Source organism: Pipistrellus kuhlii, unplaced genomic scaffold (genome assembly GCF_014108245.1).
Source record: "Pipistrellus kuhlii isolate mPipKuh1 unplaced genomic scaffold, mPipKuh1.p scaffold_m20_p_121, whole genome shotgun sequence".
Lineage (NCBI taxonomy): Eukaryota > Metazoa > Chordata > Mammalia > Chiroptera > Vespertilionidae > Pipistrellus > Pipistrellus kuhlii.
The window spans coordinates 74,808-93,495 of NW_023425429.1; the positions used below are offsets into that span (position 1 = coordinate 74,808).

Genomic DNA, 18,688 nt, shown 5'->3' on the forward strand with positions numbered 1-18,688 from the left:
TTATAATCACCATGTGCTACATTCTATGTGTAATACTCCACTTAAATTTCTTTTTTTGTTGGTAGCAACCCACTAATCGGTTGTCTACCCATTGGGTCAAAAACCACCATTTAAAACCACTGACTTAGACTCTCTCCTGCCCCAGAGAATTAACACATTTTTCAGCTCGAGCTGAACGATGGGTCCCTTATGGTGAAAGGGAGGTCTTCAGATTCCACTTTCCCACATGATGGCCACACACCCGCCCACACTCTGAATGTGCTGGTAAACGTGACCAAATCAGCAGCACTTCAGAGAAAAGAGCCCAGAGAAAAGGAAAAAGATGCCCCACCTCAGCCCCAAACAGCTTCTTCCCAGCTCAGAGGGAGGCCACAGTCACAAAAGCTGTATGCCCATCAGGCCGTCTCACCCAGCGGGAGGCCTGCGGGGGGGGGGGGGGGGGTGCCTCTGGAGCACTGCAGCTCCTGGCCCTGCTTCACAGAACAACTGGCCACACCCGAGGCCCTACCCGCACTCAGGGCCCACACCCGGGGCCCTGTCCGCACTCAGAGCCCGCACTCAGAGCCTTCACCTGGGGCCCTACCCGCACTCAGAGCCCGCACCCGGGGCCCTGTCCGCACTCAGAGCCCGCACTCAGAGCCTGCACTCAGAGCCCACACCCGGGGCCCTGTCCGCACTCAGAGCCTTCACCTGGGGCCCTACCCGCACTCAGAGCCCGCACCCGGGGCCCTGTCCGCACTCAGGGCCCGCACCCGGGGCCCTGTCCGCACTCAGAGCCCGCACTCAGAGCCCGCACCCGGGGCCCTGTCCGCACTCAGAGCCCGCACTCAGAGCCCGCACCCGGGGCCCTGTCCGCACTCAGAGCCCGCACCCGGGGCCCTGTCCGCACTCAGAGCCCGCACCCGGGGCCCTGTCCGCACTCAGAGCCCGCACCCGGGGCCCTACCTGCACTCAGAGCCCGCACCTGGGGCCCTGTCCGCACTCAGAGCCCGCACCCGGGGCCCTGTCCGCACTCAGAGCCCGCACCCGGGGCCCTGTCCGCACTCAGAGCCCGCACTCAGAGCCTTCACCTGGGGCCCTACCTGCACTCAGAGCCCGCACTCAGAGCCCACACCCGGGGCCCTGTCCGCACTCAGAGCCTTCACCCGGGGCCCTACCTGCACTCAGAGCCTGCACTCAGAGCCCACACCCGGGGCCCTGTCCGCACTCAGAGCCCGCACCCGGGGCCCTGTCCGCACTCAGAGCCCGCACCCAGGGCCACACTTGCTAAGAGAAAAGGAACAGCACATGCAAAGGCAAGGGAAGCCACACTGCTCTGGCTTGGCCTTCAGGTGGGCGTCGTCCAGCCACCAAAAAAGGAGGAGGGTTCAGTGTTGCTCTCTCACATCAGTGTTTCTCTTTCTTTCCTTCTCTCTCCTTCCTCTTTCCCTCCCTCTAAAAAAAAACAAACCAGAATCAGCCGGGATTAAAAAAAAGCCACAACTTAGTCCTGAGATTCTTTTCCCCTCCCCTCCGCCTGAGAGGAAGCCCAGACAGGAGGTTCTGCCCGCCAAGGATGCCGGCCCCCTGAAAGAGGGGAGGACGCTGGCCACTGCCCCTCAGAGAGGGGGTGACGCCGCCCCTCAGAGGGGGTGGGAGGAGCCGCTCCTCAGAGAGGGGAGGATGCCAGCCGCAGCCCCTCAGAGCTCTGCTTTGGGGAAGAAGCGCCCAGAGGAAGGCCCTCCTGCAGGAAGCAGAGCCCTCTCTGGCCACACTGAGCCTGTCTCCGAGCAGCCCACAGACACAGACTTCAGTCATTTGTCCCTCACTTTTCTATTCTTTTAAACTGCTATTGGCCCAGACTGAAACACAGAGCTTGTCTCCAGGCTCTAAAAGGTCAACAAAGGCAAAAGCACTCATGTGACAGATGGCTCAGGCTGGGAAGTAATGGGAAACCAGAGAGAACTGAGCTGTATTTGTCTTCCTGGGAACGAAAGCAAGACTAGGGGGAGGAGACACAGAATTCACAATCTCAAAGGTGCTGGAGGAGGGAGTGATCTTCTTTATAAAGAAGAGACACGAGTCTAAATGGACCCCAAGGTTCTCAGGCCATTAAACATTCCTACACCCAATATCAAAATCTGGGACCCGCCCAGTGGATGGAGCATTGGCCTGCAGACGAAAGGTTCCAAGGTTCAGACCAAAGGTTTCCAGGTTCGATTCCCGTCAAGGGCACAGACCTTGGTGGCAGGCTCCTCCCAGCCTGAGCCTCCCTCGCCCTTCCCATGCAAGAAGCAACCAATCCATGTGCTTCTCTCACATCATTGTTTCTCTCTTTCCCTCTCTCTTCTACTCTCCCTAAAAATCAATGAAAAAACATCCTTGGGGAGGATCCAAGATGGCTGCTCAGGTAGACACCTAACCGCAGCAGCACACAACAATTTCAATGGAATACAACTAAAATATAAAATGGACATTGCCCAGAGCTACAGGTAGTCGATTGACTGAAAACTCTACAACAAGAAGGAAAGAGAAAACCAGAAGGAAAATCAGAGGAGCTGAAAAAGCCTAAGGTACGGAGACATGCTGCGCGCGCGTGCACGTGCGCAGAGGGAACAGAGCCGGAGAGGAGAAGGCTGGGTGCTGCCTGGCATTCCCTAGCAGGAAGGAAATAAAAGCCCCTGACTGGGCTGAACCCCAGAACCAGCAGCGCTGGGCCCCAGTTCTGGGCCAGACCCTGGGGACCCAGGCTCAGGCAGGGGGAGACGGGGCTGTGAGGCGGAATCCCAGGGGAGCGGCGAAAAGCGGAGCCCCCGGAGTAGGGCACATTGCGCGCAGGGGACTGAATGTTGACTCTGATGCTAGACTCCCCTGGCGGGAAGGAGAAAAAAAAATCCAGACTGGGAGGACTGCAATGAGCAGGAGCCGCTGCCAGACACCGGCCAACTGGGCGCCGGCAAGGAGCCGGGCAACGTGACCCCCCCTGGGGTGGGGTACCGCTGGGCCCTCGACCACTGATCGCGGGCCACGGAGCCGAGGCCGGGGGCTGCTTCCTGGGCGGCGCCAACCCCGGCAACAGGCTGAAGCCGCACAGGAGGCCGTGGAGAACAAAGGGGCACCGCAGGCCAGCCTGCTGAGCTTCCAGGACGAGGAGGAAGAAAGCGAATAAGTTTTCAATATGAAGAAATCAAGTTATAGCGAAAGATAGTAAATTACTTAAGAAAGAATACAAAGATCTTGAAAAATTGAAGACTAAGACAGAAATCAACTCAGCAGTCAACATTGCAACATAAATGCGTTAAAAAAAAAAAAAAGACAGAATGTTGGAACGGCAGAGGCCAGGCCCAGATTGGCCAGGCCCAAGGCAGTGGCAGCCGGGCCTGGATCAGCAGCAGCCAGGCCCCAGAGCAGTAGCAGCTAGGCCCAGAGCAGCCAGACCTGGGGCAGTGGCAGCCAGGCCTGGGGCGGAGGTGGCCAAGCCCAGGTGTCCGGGCCCAGATCAGCCAGGCCCAGAGCAGCAGCAACCAAGCCCAGAGCAGCCAGGTCGGGAGCGGCCAGGCCCGGAACAGCCGGGCCCGGAGCAGCCAGGCCCAGAGCAGCAGCAACCAAGCCCAGAGCAGCCAGGTCTGGAGCGGCCGGGCCTGGAGCAGCCGGGTCAAGAGCAGCCAGGCCTGGAGCAGCAGCAGCCAGGCCCAGAGCAGCAGCAACCAGGCCTGGAGCATCCAGGTCGGAAGCAGCCAGGCCTGGAGCAGCTGGTCCCAGAGCAGCCGGGTTGGGAGCAGCCAGGCCCAGAGCAGCAGCAGCCGGGCCTGGAGCAGCCGGTCCAAGAGCAGCCAGGTCGAGAGCAGCCAGGCCTGGAGCGGCTGGGCCCAGAGCAGCTGGGTAGGGACCAGCAAGGCCCAGAGCAGCAGCAACCAAGCGTGGAGCAGCCAGGTAGGGAACAGCCAGGCCCAAAGCAGCTGGGCCCGGAGCAGCTGGGCCCAGAGCAGCCAGGCCAGGAGCAGCCAGTCCCAGAACAGCAGCAACCAAACCCGGAGCAGCCAGGCCCAGAGCAGCCAGGTTGGGAACAGCCAGGCCCGGAGCAGCTGGGCCTGGAGCAGCTGGGCCCAGAGCAGCCGGGCCAGGAGCAGACAGTCCCAGAACAGCAGCAACCAAGCCCGGAGCAGCCAGATCGGGAGCGGCCAGGCCCAGAGCGGCCGGGTTGGGAGCAGCCAGGCCCGTAGCAGCAACCTAGAGCCATCAGGCCCGGAGCGGCCGGGCCCGGAGCGGCCGGTCCCAGAGCGGCCGGTCCCAGAGCAGCCAGTCCCAGAACAACAGCAACCAAGCCAAGAGCAGCCACGTTGGGAGCATCCAGGCCCAGAGCGGCCGGGTCGGGAGCAGCCAGGCCCGTAGCAGTAACCTAGAGCAGCCGGACCCGGAGCAGCCGTGTCGGGAGCAGCAGCAGCCAGGCCAGGAGCGGCAGTGGCCAGACCCGGAGCAGCTGGTTGTGGAGCGGACCAGAGCAACAGAGGCCAGGCCCGGAGCAGCCAGGCCCGAAATAGCTTGCTCCTCGCCTGCACACACCCCAGGGCTGCCTCTCAGACATGGCTGGAAACTTTTGGGGGAACTTGAGGGTCTGCTGAATCAAGTGATGAAGGCTTAGATCTGGATGTGTTGAGTTAGTATAGCGCTGGGGTGTTGATCTGTGAGTGCATTGTGTGGGGCCTGGATGAGGTTAGTTGATCTATTTGGAAATGTCTTTTGTGTGAAGTGTATCCTTGGGCATGTGGAGGTATTATTGATTTGAGAAAATGCTAAGTAACTGATTTACTATCTGAAAAATTTAAAGTTCTGAAAGTTTAAGGTCTCTTGCCAAAAAGAGGTTTTAAAACTAACACCTTAATTTTAATGGAGAAAGGGAAAGACAAGCCCTTCCCAACGGAACAGGTAATCTAATTCCAACCAGCAGCTATCTTTAAACAATGTGTTCATTTACATTTGAATGGCTACACCTTTTGATAGCCTAAGGGCAAGTTTACATGTAAACAAGTTTGCTTCTCAATTCCCAGGGCAGAAAAAACAAGGTTTAAAATTATTAGATTTTAAAATTTATTCTTAGAAGTGTAAAAGTTTATTAATTAAAAAAAACAACAACAACAAAAAAAGGAGATTGAAAAGCCTGATGAACAATATTAGCTGTTGATTATAGTAGAGTCAGAGATACGAGAGGGTGGACTGACAGTTTTCGGGGTAAAGGGGAGTGGTGGATGAGGGAAGAGACTGAATATAAACTGTGCACCTATGGATGAGGACAATGGGGGGGGGGGGGAGGGGGGGGGGGGGGGGGGGGGAACCTGGTGGAGGGGGGAAGAAATGAGGAACCTTTGTAATAATATGAACAATAAAGATTGATAGCAAAAGTCAGCCCTGGCCACTTTGGCTCAGTGGGTAGAGCGTTGGCCTGTGGACTGAAGGTCCCAGATTTGATTCTGGTCAAGGGCACATACCTGCACCTCCGATGCAGGCTTGATCCCCAGTAGTGGTTGGGGTGAGTGTAGGAGGCAACCAATTGGTGTCTCTCACATCAATGTATCGCTCCCTGTCTCTCCCTCCCCCTTCCACTCTAAGAATCAATAGAAAATATGCTCGGGTGAGGATGAATAACAACAACAAGATACAAAAGTCAGTGTATTTGGCACCAGCCATACCTCACTCTGAGCTGACAGCAATGTCAGACTGAAAGCAGCGGCCAGTGTCCTCTGGCTCACAATGGAATCCCTGGACCTGCGACAGGGCCTAAGCCAGGAGGCACCAAGTCCTCGTCTAGGAAACACGCCTTCCATGCCAGATGGCTGGCCTGGCTTCAGGGGTCCCTTTAGTAACAACCCTCTTACAACTGTCAGGCCTCACAGTGCTCGGCTCCACCCCCAGCAGAGCTGTCCAGAAAACCCTGAGCACAAGTAGCTCTCTGACAGCACTGAACGCAGACAGCACTGAACCCAACCTGCCCACCTCCTTCACCCGGACACGCCGGAACCTCAGTGAACTTACCAAGTGCCGGACGCCGTTCCAGGTGTGATACGTGAGAGGGAAGGCGAGCGCGAACTTGGCTGAGTGGATCAGCACCGGCCCCAGACTCAGGGACTTCACCAGCTCCAGATGAGACTCAAAGTTCCCCGGGAGCAACAGGGCCGACAAGCCAAAGAGAGAGACCCCTGCGGAGACAACCACAAAAGCCATCACCGCTGCCCACCAGCCAGCCCGAGGCACCATCGGGCTGGCTGACAGTGCTCCATGCTGGACCGCCTGCGCCAGAGCGCATTGCGTTCACAGCTCAGTCCCTCTGAGCACCTGCTGTTCGGCCGTCTTCTCTTCCTAAGCACTCCTCTCCTGTTCTGTTCTTCGTGCTAGCTTACCCCGCCCCAGGCTCCCTCGACTCTCGCCTGCCGTTCTCAAGGAATTTACCTGGTCTCACCCACATTTCCACACCATCTTCACTGTGAAAAATCGTGAGTATATTAATCCCCACTGAACCTAAGCAATGGAAGTCTGTCACTAGCCATCACTTTCTATCTTTTTTTTTTTTCTTAAGGTTTTAACATATCACTTACTGAGAATACCTCAGAAACTAGATATATTTATTTTATTATTTTTTAATATATATTTTATTGATTTTTTTACAGAGAGGAAGGGAGAGGGATAGAGACCTAGAAACATCGATGAGGGAGGAACACCGACCAGCTGCCTCCTGCACACCCCCTACCAGTCATGTGCCCGCAACCACTGTATATGCTCTTGACAGGAATCGAACCTGGGACCTTTCAGTCTGCAGACTGACACTCTATCCAATGAGCCAAACCGGTTTCAGCCACTTTCTATATTTTAAAGAATTGTTTGTAAAGTTCTTTTTCAATAAATTCTATTTTAAAGTCAAACTAGTGTCACCCTTCTTTTCAAGTTCAACCTGCTTTCTGGAGTTCTATCTACATTGGCCACCAAGTTTCTACAGCCTGAACAAATACCTCCTGTCTCAACCAGCTGCTCTGCTGCAGGAAGAAACGAGAGCAGGAACCTCTCCGCCCGCACGGTCAAGGGTCTACGTCCCAGCGTGTGCACCAAGACCACTCCGTGCTCTCCCACAGGCCCTGCTCTTAAGCAGCAGTCCAAATCATCACTCCAGTGACTGGCACTTCCAATCCCTAAGCCTGTGGAATGCCCTCCTCCGCCTCCTCGTCATGAACTTTCAACTCACCCTTCCCTCAAGCTCGCCAACTCCTCAGCTGGCCTCTCCTCTGAGACTGCCTCTCTATCAAAGTTATCCAATGCAATGTAAACATCTTACTCCTCATACTCCTCTACCCTCGAGGTAGAGGCTATTAATACCATTCCCCAATTTCCAACGTGTCTCGGGAGATGAATTAGAAGGTAGGAGGAATGAACAGTTCTGAAATGACACTGTGAACAAAGATTTCCTACAAGCTAGTGTATGAGTGTAAACAAGACAGATGCAGGCCCACTCTCTGCAGTCTAATAAAAGAGACAAGTTTATAAGAATGAAGCAAACAAAATAATTACAAAGGATATAACACAAACTATGAAACCACCAATGTGGTAGGAACTATGAAGGACAGTGCTGTGAAACTGAAACTAACAATAGATCTAGCACAGAAGCCGCTTCATCATGCAGTGAGCACAGGACATGGGGGTGTCCTTTGTGAGGAAACTAAGCACACATGGTACAGCCGGGCGTGGGGAACAGAGCCCGGGGGCAGATCAGGTGGCACTTAGGCCGTGGTGGAGGCCTGAATTTCAATCTAAGAGAAAAGGCAAATAATAGTAATAGAACAGTGAAAATAGAAGGTTCTACGCCTGACATGATTCAAAAATATTTTTTTAAAAATTTTTCTTGCTGTTGTGTGAAAACTAAATTGGAGGCGAGCCACAACATGCAAAGATCATGTTGCTGGGACGGATTCATTTCAGGCCAAATGAGCCGAGTCTTGCTGCCATCTGGCCAGTGCATTTCCCCCTCCGAGAGGCTGTGGCTATTAAACTGATTGTGCTTCTCGTCCCTGTTCCTGTAAGTCAACATCTAGAGTCTAGTTCCTTGAAATCCCATCAATGCTGGGAGAAGCATCATTGAGTACCATTTTATAAGGAATAAACTGAGGTTTGGAGAACTGACAAAGTCGCCTAAGTCATCCACCTGGCGACCTCTGCTCCCTTCAGCACTGGAGGGAACATGGGGCTGCTGCCACAGAAAACAGCTACTACCTCCCGCCCTGGAACCAGGGAGATCTGGGAAGAACAGGATACATGCTGACTACATGGTCATTCAAAGGGGTAACAAGTAATTACTAAGTACAGTTGTGAAAAAATATATTTAATTTCAGCAAACCAATACTTTATCATCGGAGTCCATGATCAGTCTGTCCCCATTCAGTGGTGAGAGTTATGCTTAGGCAACACAGAGAACTACAGCCAGAGAAATAAGCTGCTCTGCTCTCCCAGTGCTTATAGGGTAAAGTCTGCCCATCAGTACCCCCACTAAGCAGAAAGCTCCCACCTAAAAATGACAAGACTCAAGCAAGCAGAAATACAGTAACGATGAACTTCCAGGTAAAGTAGCCTAATCATGAACGTATCCCGTTATTTCAGTGCAAGTAGGTTAACCACCAGAAACCATCCCGGATTCCCAGGTGACACAGTCAGCCTTATGCCTGGACCCCATTCTTCCCCAGCCCAGGGAATGGCAGCATCCATGGGATCTCAGCTGGGAGTGCCCATCCTCACTGTCACCAGCAAAACAAATTTGGCTGCGAGTGGCAGAGACGTGGCTTTAGATAAAATCTGCCACTGTCTCAGCTGCAGCTCCCTCAATGCAGGACTCCTACACTGAAGCCACCAGCCTTGCTGATGACCACGACCACTTCGGTAAAACAGTCCTCAGAAGCCTAGGCGCCCTGGCCGGGTTGGCTCAGGGGACAGAGCGTCGGCCTGCAGAGTGAAGGTCCTGGGTTCAATTCTGGCCAAGAGCACATATCTCGGTGGCAGGCTCCTCCCTGTGCAGGAGGCACCCAATTGATGTGTTTCTCTCACATCAACATTTCTCTCTCTCTTTCCCTCTCTCTTCCACTCTCTAAAAAGCAATGGAAAAACACATCCTCGGTGAGGACTAAAAATAAATAAATATAAAAGAAGCCTAGCATGTTATGAAAAACAAAAATATCTCCATGTCTCCAGCAGCTGATTCTCTTACAAACTATCTCCCTCCTGTGGAAAGATGCATCCAATCCCAGAAGCTGTAACAAACCTCACTACTGGAAAAGGAGGAACTGAGACCAGTGTACCATCACCCGGGGCTCTACTTACATCACATAAACAGGCAGGCACTGTGGTCTGTAACAGAGACAGGGAGACTGGAGAGTGAGTCAGGCATTGGCCTGATCAATTCTGGGTGACAAGAAATGAGGCTAAAATGGAGACTAGGAACAAGGCTGATGACTGACCTCAGATTGGGTTGGGTCAGCGTTCAGCCAGCCAGCCAGCCATCTTATTACATTTCTATCTCTGCACTGTGAGTTTAGTAAATATAACAGCAGGACATGCTAGGGATAATTTTTAAATCCCTAAGCAAAGAATCTGAGCATAATGGATACTCTTAATTAATTGTTAAAGTAATGAATGAAAAATAAGCTTAAAACAGACTCGTCTTTTTCTCTAAAGCAAGTTGCAAGAAAGGCAGTGCCCAGATCCAAAGAAACAGCAGTTATTCACAGAAGTGCATGCGCACGCACGTGTGTGTGTGTGTGTGTGTGTGTGTGTGTGCACAAAAACAGACAGACATACCTGCACTCAAGGCAACACCAGTGCCGCGGTGGCCAATGGACATCGCCATGGGAAGAGACCAACTGCAAAGAAACATAAAAGCAACTGAAAAAGGGAAAGATGAGCCCTAGCTTGGCCAGAGTGGCTCAACGGTTGAGTGTTGACCCATGAAGCAAGAGGTCATGGTTCAATTTCCAGTCAGGACACATCCCCCAGTTGTACCCACTTGTACGTTCATAGGCTCGATCTCCAGTAGGGGTTGTGCAGGAGGCAGCTGATCAATGATCCTTTCTCATCACTAATCTATCTATCTTTCTTTCTCTCTTTCTTTCTTTCTCTCTCTCTCTCTTTCTTTCTTCTTTCTTTCTTTCTTTCTTTCTTTCTTTCTTTCTTTCTTTCTCTCTTTCTTTCTTTCTCTCTCTCTCCCCCCCCTCCCTTTTTCTCTCTCTCCCCCCCTCTCCCTCTCTCTCCCCCCCTCTCCCTCTCTCTTCCTCTCACTCCCTCTCCCTAAAACCAATAAAAAAAAATACTTAAAAAAAAGAAAAGACGAGCCCTAGCTGGTTAGAACATCAGCCCATGGACCAAAGGGCAGTGGGTTCGATTCTGGTGAAGGGTACATACCTTGGTTGCAGGCTTGATCCCGGCCCCAGTTGGGGTAGATGTCGCAGGCAACCATTAATATGTCTCACATCAATGTTCTCTTTCTCTGTCTCTATCCCTCCCTTCTATCTATAAAAAAGTCAACATAATATCCTTTGGAGAGGACTAACAAAAAAAAAAAAAGGAAAAGATGAACACACTAGAGTCCACTCTGGCAAAGAGAATAAAAATCACTGTTGAAACAAGGAATATTTAAACAGAAACAATCAGCTTTCACATTCCTGTGGTCCACGTTCTCGTTTTTATTTTTTATTTTTTTAAAAAATATATTTTTATTGATTTTTTACAGAGAGGAAGGGAGAGAGATAGAGAGCTAGAAACGTCGATGAGAGAGAAACACCGACCAGCCGCCTCCTGCACACCCCCCACCGTGGATGCACCTGCAACCAGTGTACATGCCCTTGACCGGAATCGAACCTGGGACCTTTCAGTCCACAGGCCAACGCTCTATCCACTGAGCCAAACCGGTTTCGGCACGTTCTCGTTTTTAATGAGAGCACTGATCTATTTAAGCAGCAGCCTTCCCTTTGACCAGACTGTGTCGCTGACTGTCGCTGACGGAGCTGAAAAGAGGGATGAAGGTAACTCACACACCTCCTTTCACAGAGAAAAGCACCATGCTCAAAGACAGCAGTAAATCTGCACAGTTAGGAGACAGTCATTAGAATGCAGCCCCTGTTCCATTTCTCCATCATAAAACAGAAGTAGAAGAAAACCTAAGTGAGATTTACTTATCCACTGTTTCATATAATATACAACCATCCTTGAGCTTCTTTGTTTTCTTACATTTTATTTTCAATTAAGTTGACATACAATGTTATCTTATGTTTTTATTAATGTGTAGCGAGAGAGGGAGAGAGAGAGGGAGAAAGAAATATAAATGGGCTGCCTCCTGCATGTCCCCTACTGGGGATCAAGCCCGCAACCTGGGCATGTGCCCTGACCGGGAATCGAACTGGTGACCTCTTGGTGCACGGGAAGATACCCAACTGAGCCACACCTGCTGGACTAAAATCTTTCTCTAACAACCTTTTCAAGAACTCATTTTCCCTTGATACACTTTTGCTTTGATGAACTGACTCAATATATTGAATATAAAGAGTGCTTCAGAAACTGCTAACTCCACCATTTACTTCAATGCCTCCTCCAAAAAAACTCCAGAACTTGGAAACAGGAATTATGATTCCAGACATCTCGGGCATCTTTCCCAGACATGTCACCATGGAGACAGCCCCGTTCACTGCTATCTCACTTTTTTCCACAAGCGTGTCTAGAATTTCAAAACAGGACAAACAGACAAGACTCACCTCACCAGCCCACTACCGTTTGTGATATGACCCATGAAGAAAGGCCAGGGCTTTCAATATAGATTCTGAATACTTTGAAGAGTTCTTTATCATTATAATCCTCCCCAAATCTTTTCTGTCTAAAAAAAAGTTTCACCATGAAGTAGTAAAGATTGAGATCACTTATCAGTATCCTTCTGTTTTAATATTGGACATTTGTCCAATTTCTGCAATCAGAATTATTTCTGGAATCCGCCTCAGAAACAATCTGAAGGGCTGTGGTATGTGTGGAGGTGGCTGAAGAATGGCCAGGCTCCCTGGCAAGAACACAGGAAAGAGGGCAGCAGAGCTCAGGATGCTCGCTGGGTTAGCCAGAAAGGAGCAGATCTTCAGGAAGACACTGGCGTTACAGCTTCAGTGCTACTTCTGAGGACAACGGATAGCAGACACACATGTGCGTGTTCACACACGTGCCCTAGCTCTACTGACAGGGTCTAGAAGCAAGGACCGCTGGGAGCAATGAGCATATCTAGCACCAGGTCATGATGTCACAGGACCCCCCTGAAGAACTGGCCAAGCATGGAACAATCTGAACATCAAAACAGATGAGCTAACAGTGTAACCCTTTGGGCAAAAGAAGACATCTACCCACCTCCGCCTCTGCTCTCTGCTCTGGTTCCTGAAACAGAGCACCTAAACCTTACAGTCTCCCGAGGAGCAGGGCCCAGGGGCATCTTTTTTTTTTTTTTTTTTTTTTTAATATATTTTATTGAATTTTTACAGAGGAAGGGAGAGAGAGAGATAGAGAGTTAGAAACATCGATGAAAGAGAGTGTCATCGATCAGCTGCCTCCTGCACGCCCCCTACTGGGAGGTGCCCACAACCAATGTACATGCCCTTGACCGGAATTGAACCTGGGACCCTTCAGTCCGCAGGCTGACACTCTATCCACTGAGCCACACCGGTCTTGGCATCAGGAACATCTTTTGTTCTAACAGTTGGTCTCCTGAGCCCCCAGTTCCTAAATCCATTGGAATGTCCTGGGTGGTAAGAGCATCCTTTGTTCTAATGAAGTGGCTCTGACTGTGGGCTGTCACCAGAAAGACCAAACCATGATTAGAAGGTTGGAACTTTCAGCTCAACCCGCCTTCTTCCAGGAAAGGGGAAGGGCTTCAGGTGCATTACTGATTTACCAGGCCCAGATGATGAAGCCTCCATAGCAAAACAAAAAGTGTGGGGTTTGGAGAGGGGTTTTTGTTTTTGTTAGTCCTCATCCAAGCATACATTCCCACTGACTTTTAGAGAGAATGTAAGAGGAAGAAAGAGAAAGGAACATCGATGCGAGAGAGACAAATCAATTGGTTGCCTCCCGCAAGAGCCCCGACCTGGGGCTGGGGATTGAGCCTGCGGCTGAGATACATGCCTTTGACCGAAATATTGATAGAACCTGGGATCCTTAGGTCTGCAGGCCGATGCTCTACCCACTGAGCCAAACCAGCTAGGACTGGAGAGTTTTTAGGTTTAAATACATCTTTAGGTCAGGAACCTATACACACACAGGAACCTGTATCATTTATAATACCCTTTATAATAAATGAGTTAATGTAAGTAGACATTTCCAAGTCCTGTGAGCCCAAATCACTGACCCAAGGCAGGGATCGTGGGAAGCCACTGATACCTGGCCAGCAGAATACAGGTCCCAGCCTGTATGAAGTGGAGGCAGTCCTGTGGGACTGAGCCCCCAAACTGTGGGCCTTCGATAACTTCAGACCATCAGTGTCATAATATCAGATACCTAGTGTTCAGATCACAGAAGATCCAACTGGTGCCCAGAGTTGGAAAACTGGTTGGGGGGGGGGGGGGGGGGAACCCTACACATGGGTGACATTGAGAAGAAACTGTGGTGTTTTCTGTTAGTTGGTTTCACAAAAGTGGAGGAGATACGAATGAGTTTTTCCTTTTAGAAATCCTTGAGTATGTACCAATGAAGAAAGCAAGCCTCACCCTAGTAATAAATAGATCAAGAAGGTATGATGGAATTAGAAAAAACACTATTTGGCAACCATCATAGTAATAACGATTCAGGGGGGTAAAAGTCTGATGAGAAATAGTAAAAGTCTGATGAGAAATAGAGTATTTATAGGCTCAGGGCATCTCCCCACAAAATGTGTATTAATAACACAAACCTAGCAGACACATCTTAATCCATGATGCAAGTCTGTGTCAGCAGTGATGGACCGAGCCATCAGCTGCCTCCCGGACACTAAAAGCACAGCATCTCTTAGAGGCAGTCCTGACCATAAAGTATAAATCACAAGAGTGTATCAGAAAAACCTGATAAGCAACATTCTAAAAATGTCAAGGTGATAAAAGATAAGGAAAAACTAAAAACTGTTCCATCCTGAGGAAGGTTAAAAAGACCACTGAGTGATACACAGCCTGTGGGGTCTTGGACCTATATGAAGGACATTACTGGGGCAACCAACAAAATATGTGTTGGACCTGATGATCAGATGCTGACTGGATCAATGTTAACTTTCTTTTTTTAAAAATTTATTTCATTAATTTTTAGAGAGAGGGGAAGGAGAGGGATAGAGACAGAAACACCGATGATGAGAATCATTGATTGACTGCCTCCTGCACGTCCCCTTCCAGGTTTGAGCCAGAAACCAGGCATATGTCCTGACTGGGAATCAAACAGTGTTCTTTTGGTTTTTGGGTTGACCCTCAGCCACTGAGTCACGCCAGTTGGGCGTGACCTCTGTGATGACTGCACAATGAAGAGGCCTTCATTTCAGGAAGCACAGATGCAGTATGAAGGGGCGGTGGTAGGCAGAACCACCACCTCCCTCGTGTTGTAAGACTGCAGGTGAAATGAAGGTTGCTGACAAGCTCACCTTACAATAAGGAGGCCCCCTGGAGGATCTGGATGGGCCCAATGTAATTGCAAGGGGGGCAGAAGAGCACGTCAGGGGAGAAATATGAGATGAAAGCAGGGTCAAAGTAATGATGGGAGACAAATTTGACCCATCACTGCTGGTTTTGAAGATGGAGGAAGGGGCCACAAGCCAAGGAATTCAGAGCAGCTTCTAGAAGCTGGAAAAGACCAGGAAGTGATTCTGCCCTGGAACCTCCAGAAGGGACTGGCCCTGCCCATACTTCAGCTCACACTTTAGCCCAGGGAGACGCTGTAAGACTCTGACCTCAGAACAGCTGGATAATAAATGTTTGTTGTGAGCCACAATTGTGCTAACTTGTTACAGATGTAATAGAAAACTGCATCATCATCTCTGCATTTGTTCTTTTTTTTTTTAAGTAGTACATTTTTAGTGTGTTTTTTTTTTTTTAAATATATTTTTATTCATTTCAGAGAGGAAGGGAGGAGAGATAGAAACATCAATGAGAATCATTGCTCAGCTGCCTTCTGCACATCCCCTACTGGGGATCAAGCCTGTAACCAGGCATGTGCCCTGACTAGGATTGAACCAGCAACCTCTTCGTGCATGGGAAAATACTCAACCACTGAGCCACGCCAACTAGGGCTGCACTTGTTTTAAAGTCCTCAGACATATTAATACCTTGTGAATCCTAGTAAGTTATATTGGAACTCTGTGTACTATTTCTGCAACACTTAGGCAAATTTGAAATTGCTTCAAAATAGTTTGTGGTTTTTTTGATGAACAGCATTTTTACTTACCAGGATTTTCCAAATGGTAACTCTGTAGAATAGATTACCCTTATAAGACCAAGAGATATATATAATTTAGCCATACACACACACACACACACACACACACACACACACACACACACTAATATGCAATATGCAAAGTGTCCCTTCAAGAGTTAACCGGGAGTTCAATGATTGCTCGCTATGGCATGTGCTGACCAACAGGAGGAAGTGTGGAACCAAGGAAGGCCCCTATTGCTGGCCAGGCCTAGGGACCCTACCCATGCCCGTATTTTATGCCCCAGGCCTCTAGACCTTTTATAAAAGGCCTGACCGGAAATAACTAGGGAGGCCACGGGCCAGTCCAACACTTTCACCCACACCTGCTGGGTTCCCTGGTCCCAGAGCCCTTACCTGTAGATAGTGATATGAGGAGAAAGAGGGCGGTTTGAACCAGTGTTCTTATTCCAGAATCTCTCCATCTCTTCCTTGGCTGAGGTTCCCAAAGGAACAGCACTAAAATGAATCCAGAAGGTTTTTAAATGATTAAAAGTAAAGTTGGTTTAAAATTTTTTATATAGCAGAAAGTTAAAAATACAAACAGGTAAGCTGGGCTGGATGAAACACTATATAAGGAAAACATGTTCAACCACTCACTTATCTTTATGCCAAGTTTGACTCAGTTATTAATCCCCTCAGCCACCCAATGAGGTCATATCAGAGGGTAATCTTCCCATCCCCCACGCCCAGGTCCACCAACAGAAGCTCCGGTGCTTTGTGGCTGGGCATCAGGGCAAACATAATACTTCAAAACCTGCTCAGCTGCTCAAGACTCCCTCTCAGGTCACAGAACCAGGAGCTGCATCAGCGAGCGCCTCTGAAGGGTTTCTGGGTTTCCCTGGCCCTGGGCTGGGTGAAACCCACTGTTAAACAGCTATGTCAACAGTGTTACTGATTATGTGCCTACACTTAGCACGACTCCATCCCCCTCAGAGAAGTATCTTCCCAGAGATATGTACTAATTACAAAAGAAAAAAACAGTATTTGCAGACTGGACAAAGCCTAGTAGACATTTCCTTAGTTAGATGATCACAGTTGAAATAACTGATAGAGACAAATGACCCCTCCTCCTATTTACTGAGGCTGCACCATCACTCAATACTCCTCCTGCCAGGAATGGGTAACCTGACTACTCATCAGGGCAATCAGACAAGTCAACCTCGAAGACACTCCTCAAAGCAACTGGCCCGTATCCTTCAAATTGTCCATGTCATAAAAGACAACGGAGCCCTACCTGGTTTGGCTCAGTGGATAGAGCGTCGGCTTGCGGGCTCAAGGATTCAATTTCAGTCAAGGGCATGTACCTTGGTTGCGGGCACATTCCCACTAGGGGGTGTGCAGGAGGCAGCTGATTGATGTTTTGCTCTCATCGATGTTTCTAACTCTCCCTCTCCCTTCCTCTATATAAAAAAATCAATAAAATCTATTAAAAAAAAAAAGAAGACAACGGAGGCTAAGAAACAGTTCCAGATTCAAAGACACTAAAGAAACATGACAACTAAATACAATGTGTGAGATCTTCGATGGGAACAGGCAAACTAAATTTCTATCAAGTGCATTATTTGGGACAAATAGAAAATCTGAAAATGAAGTGTATAGCAAAAAAAGTACATCAATGTTAAATTTCCTGAACTGATAGTTGCACTTGTATAATTATACTGTGTTCTGTAAGATCATGTTCTTGTTCCTATGAGTAGTTACAAGTAAAGCATCATGATTCCTGCAACTCGATCACAAAGAAATCAGAGAAAATGATAACAAAAATTAAATACACAATGAACTACATTAAATTACCAATATCAGACCAGGTTAGACCTACGAAAATACCAATTTCATGTGACACAACCTAAAACATACAGTATATAGACCTTCACTGTATTAGTCTTCTAACTTTTCTGAACGTACATTTCCAAAATTAAGTTTTAAAAAAATAACAGGCAACTGTTGAAGTCGATAGACTAGAAATGAATATAGCAGAGAAAAATATAAAGATTAATTCCTGTCCAAAATTAAAGTTTACAAGAAAAAGCAATAAAGAAAGAAAAGACTAATCAGAAAGGAAAGTAATTAGTTATCAAGGAAGGATCAAAAAGTGGGTTAAGTCAATGGAGTTAAATATAACATAAAAGCTGAAAGTGAGGAAGATTTTTAAAAGAACAAAGAAATACTCTTTAAAATTTTTTTGATTTACAGAGAGGAAGGGAGGGAAAGAGAGAAACACTGATCGGTTGCCTCCTGCACCGCCCCAACCCAGGACTGAACCCATAATCTGGGCATGTGCCCTGACTGGAAATCAGACTCACCACCTTTTGGTGCACAGGATAATACTCTAACCAACAGAGCCACATCGGCCAGTCCATAGAAATATTATCATCTTTCCTTCCACTACAAGATGAGAAAAATAGTAACCACAATCACTGTATTTTCAGCCAACTACATACAACGTCTTGCTTTCATACATATCCCCCAAATCTAAGCTAACAATCTATTGCTTTTCTGAGGGGAAAAAGTAATAATAATATCCACAGCCCTGGCTGGTGTGGCTCAGTGGATGAAGTGCTGGTCTGTGGACTGAAGGGTCCCAGGTTCGATTCCAATCAAGGGCACATGCCTGGGTTGTGGGCCCAACCCCAGTGGGTGACGTGCAGAAGGCAGCCGATCAATGGTCCTTTCTCATCATTGATGTTTCTATCTCTCTTTCCCTCACCCTTCTTCTCTGAAATCAATAAAAATGTATGTTTTTAAAATAATAATAATAATATCCACAAATTTAAAAACTTACTTTCTGATACAGAGCTGAGGACTGAGGTGGCCATGGAGGCAGTAACGGCCTACAGGTCTGCAAGACAAGAGAGCCAGAGTCAATGCCACTCAGCGGTCCCTCCGGAGAGCCTTCTCTGCTGCCGCACTGTACAGACTAGGGGTTGAGGGGAAATTAAACGTAAGATGGAAGCAATGATGGTACCAGTGTCCTGGAGATTATGTTTACACATCTTACTTACAAATACAAAAAAAAGTTTTGGCTATACACAACACAAGGTAGAAAATGATCAGAGTTGGTACTATTTAACAGAAATAAAGAAAGTGACTTTTTAAGTTCGGTCTTAAAGGAGGTGATGGTAAGACATGACAAAAAAATAAATAAAAATAAAAAAAAGACCAGGGTAAGCCAGTGACAACTCCAAGCACACAGCTGAGCTACCCATGACCCCACTGCAAGAAGAGG

At 48.7% G+C, this 18,688-nt stretch overlaps 1 protein-coding gene across 3 annotated transcripts in view; it reads right to left on the reverse strand.

The window, feature by feature from the left end:
• Positions 1-18,688, reverse strand: part of SDHC (succinate dehydrogenase complex subunit C) — a 29,537-nt gene that overhangs the window by 1,894 nt on the left and 8,955 nt on the right. The window contains exons 2-5 of one of the 3 annotated variants that reach the window (XM_036434367.2): positions 18,245-18,301; positions 15,817-15,918; positions 9,808-9,869; positions 6,010-6,173 (exon numbers count right to left, since the gene is read on the reverse strand). In XM_036434367.2, the coding sequence (XP_036290260.1) occupies positions 6,010-6,173; positions 9,808-9,869; positions 15,817-15,918; positions 18,245-18,301 (385 nt within the window). The remainder of the gene's footprint in view (positions 1-6,009; positions 6,174-9,807; positions 9,870-15,816; positions 15,919-18,244; positions 18,302-18,688) is intronic. The other 2 variants (XM_036434369.1, XM_045580345.1) reach the window with 2 other exon arrangements.